This window comes from Seriola lalandi, unplaced genomic scaffold (genome assembly GCF_002814215.2).
Source record: "Seriola lalandi dorsalis isolate HSWRI2012SDOR001 ecotype SW California unplaced genomic scaffold, Sedor1 jcf7180001974592, whole genome shotgun sequence".
In the NCBI taxonomy this organism is placed as follows: Eukaryota; Metazoa; Chordata; class Actinopteri; order Carangiformes; family Carangidae; genus Seriola; species Seriola lalandi.
The window spans coordinates 1-2,269 of NW_019445258.1; the positions used below are offsets into that span (position 1 = coordinate 1).

At 42.6% G+C, this 2,269-nt stretch overlaps 1 protein-coding gene across 1 annotated transcript; it reads right to left on the reverse strand.

Moving 5' to 3' along the window:
- Window positions 1-603: 603 nt before the first annotated feature.
- LOC111654252 (lipoxygenase homology domain-containing protein 1-like) lies at window positions 604-2,263 on the reverse strand (the record flags this gene model as incomplete). Its single annotated transcript, XM_023405194.1, has 5 exons — window positions 604-834; window positions 916-1,071; window positions 1,330-1,462; window positions 1,592-1,762; window positions 2,086-2,263. Coding segments are annotated over 5 exons (869 nt in total), but the record flags the coding sequence as incomplete, so codon positions are not given.
- Between the last annotated feature and the right edge of the window lie 6 nt (window positions 2,264-2,269).

Consider the following 2,269-nt stretch of genomic DNA (forward strand, 5'->3'; position numbering starts at 1 on the left):
AGATAAGTGGCAGAAAATTAATGGGTAGATTAGCAAATAAATAACCTGTGGCTAGCATCAACAATAATAATAAATAGTAATAACACGCTTCAACATACTGTAAAACAAAAGAACTAACAAAAAGCCACCTGAATGCATAATCCACTGTCTCACTTGTAACTTATAGATGTAAAATAAAAGTTACAGCTAATGTTACTGTCTACTGTCTATTTAAGACCTATGTAAATGGCATTTAGGACTTTTTAAGTGATGAAGGTTTGTAGAGTTATTTCCTGGCTTTCTTTTCCATCTGTACGTGAGTGATTTACAATAAGCAGAGTGTTAAGACTAAATGTAATAGGGCTTTTAGGCAATATTCAAGTTTATTTTTGAAATTGTACAAGAAAAGATGGTAGGCAAATGTGATTTTCTGAAATTGGAAGAGGGCTCAACCTAAACACTTGGCACAACCTTAAAAAAAGAACACTAGTGTTACCCTTTAAAAGTTGACATACAGCTACATTCAGGGCTGTTAATTTCTGTCTTTTTTCATCACAAAGCTTATTTGACATGCAGTGAAAAAACAAGTCTCTAAAGGAGATGCTCACCCACTCTTCGTCTCACATGTCCATGTCCTTGCCCGAGTCACCGTTGACGCCGTAGATGGTGATGAAAACGTTGGCGTCTGTGCCGGCAGCTTTGACATCCCCGGTGATGACGATGATCTCGTACTTGACGGGAACCAGGTTGCGGACTTTGCTTGCGAAACTCTCAATGGACTTGTAGCACTCAAATGTAAGGAACTGGTCCTTTTTGGCTGCCAGGGGGATTTGTGCATCACAGTGGAAGAAATATCTAAACAGGAGGGAAGGTTTGAAGTCACATCCAAGGATCTTTAAAATAATATTCTATATAACATAATGTAGATCCACTCACTTGTTTCCCAGCTCCTTCTCTGTCACCACCACCTCCATGACATGCCAGAAAGCTTCACTCTTGACCTTCTTGCTGTCTTTCGTTATGTGGCCGAGGCAGATGCCGGCGATCTCCCCCACGTGTTTGGACGAGAACTCAAACGTGTCAGTGGCACCACTGTGAAAGGACAAAAGTTTCAACTAGTTTGATCCTGAACAGTGAACAGTTAAATTCGCCGGTGTGCCGGAAAGCTTTTCTTTTCTGCATCTCATGGGATTAGCTCTCCAGAGAGCAGACACTTGGAGAACAGAAAGTGAAGCTACAAGATAAAAGAGGGTAGAAAAACAAAACATCTGAAAGCGAGGAGATTATGTAAGGAAACATAATAGGGTTTTACCATGAGCCGAGGCACCTAGATTCCCTTTGAAGACCTACCATAAGAACTTCTTTTTCTTATTCTCCAGAACAAACTCCTTGGAACGAGCTTTCCTTCCCTCCAACACGATCCAGGCGTTTTCCGTGGTGGAGGCGTCGTCTGTGTTCGCAGTTGTTGTGGCAATTTCATATTCTGTGGAATTGTAGAGAAACAGTCGCACTATATATCACTTCACATCTGGCGAGTAATCAGCTGCAGGTCATTCATCTCCGACAATTAGAGAGCTTGTAATCATGCCCACAGACTTCCATTTTTACTGACTGGTTTTGTCACTGAGGTCTATAGAGTCGTTGTTGGCACAGGCCAGCTCCCTCATAATCTGCCCATCGTCTTCACTTTTAGCCAACCAGCGGTCGCAGGGGAACCTAAAGGTCTCGTCCATGGCCTCATCTTTCACGTCAATGTACTCCAGGTGCCAACCAGGAGCAGGGCCTGTTTACAGCAGGAGCAACAGAGTCCACTGTGGTTTTATTCCTTCTATACACAAATGCTTTTGTTATTTTTAAGCAACGATCTGAATTTCTCTGTTTCACTATTTAACAATCTAATGTGAAAATATACCGTGCAATCCCTGTGCATCACAGCTGCCAAATGCAAAGTTAGATACAGTTCCGGTATATCAAATTGGCTTAGGAATTTCTGTCTTGAGGAAATACTCCTTCAATGTTTATTCTGTTGTTTTCATGAACAAAGATCCCTTCAATTGCTGTCAGTTATACTGTTTTGACTCCCAGCGCTCCTTTCCTCCTCCTCACCTTTGTTATCATGCCACACTCGAACCTTGGAGAGTTCACCCAGACTGAGCATGTCAGGAAATCTGAACACATCCTTCATTTTACGCTCAAACTTGTTCCTGTTGGTGCTCTCCTTCAGAGGCAGCGTCCCAGTGTCCCCGTACTCCCCAAACACGATCGCAAACACGTTGGCATCAGTGCCGGC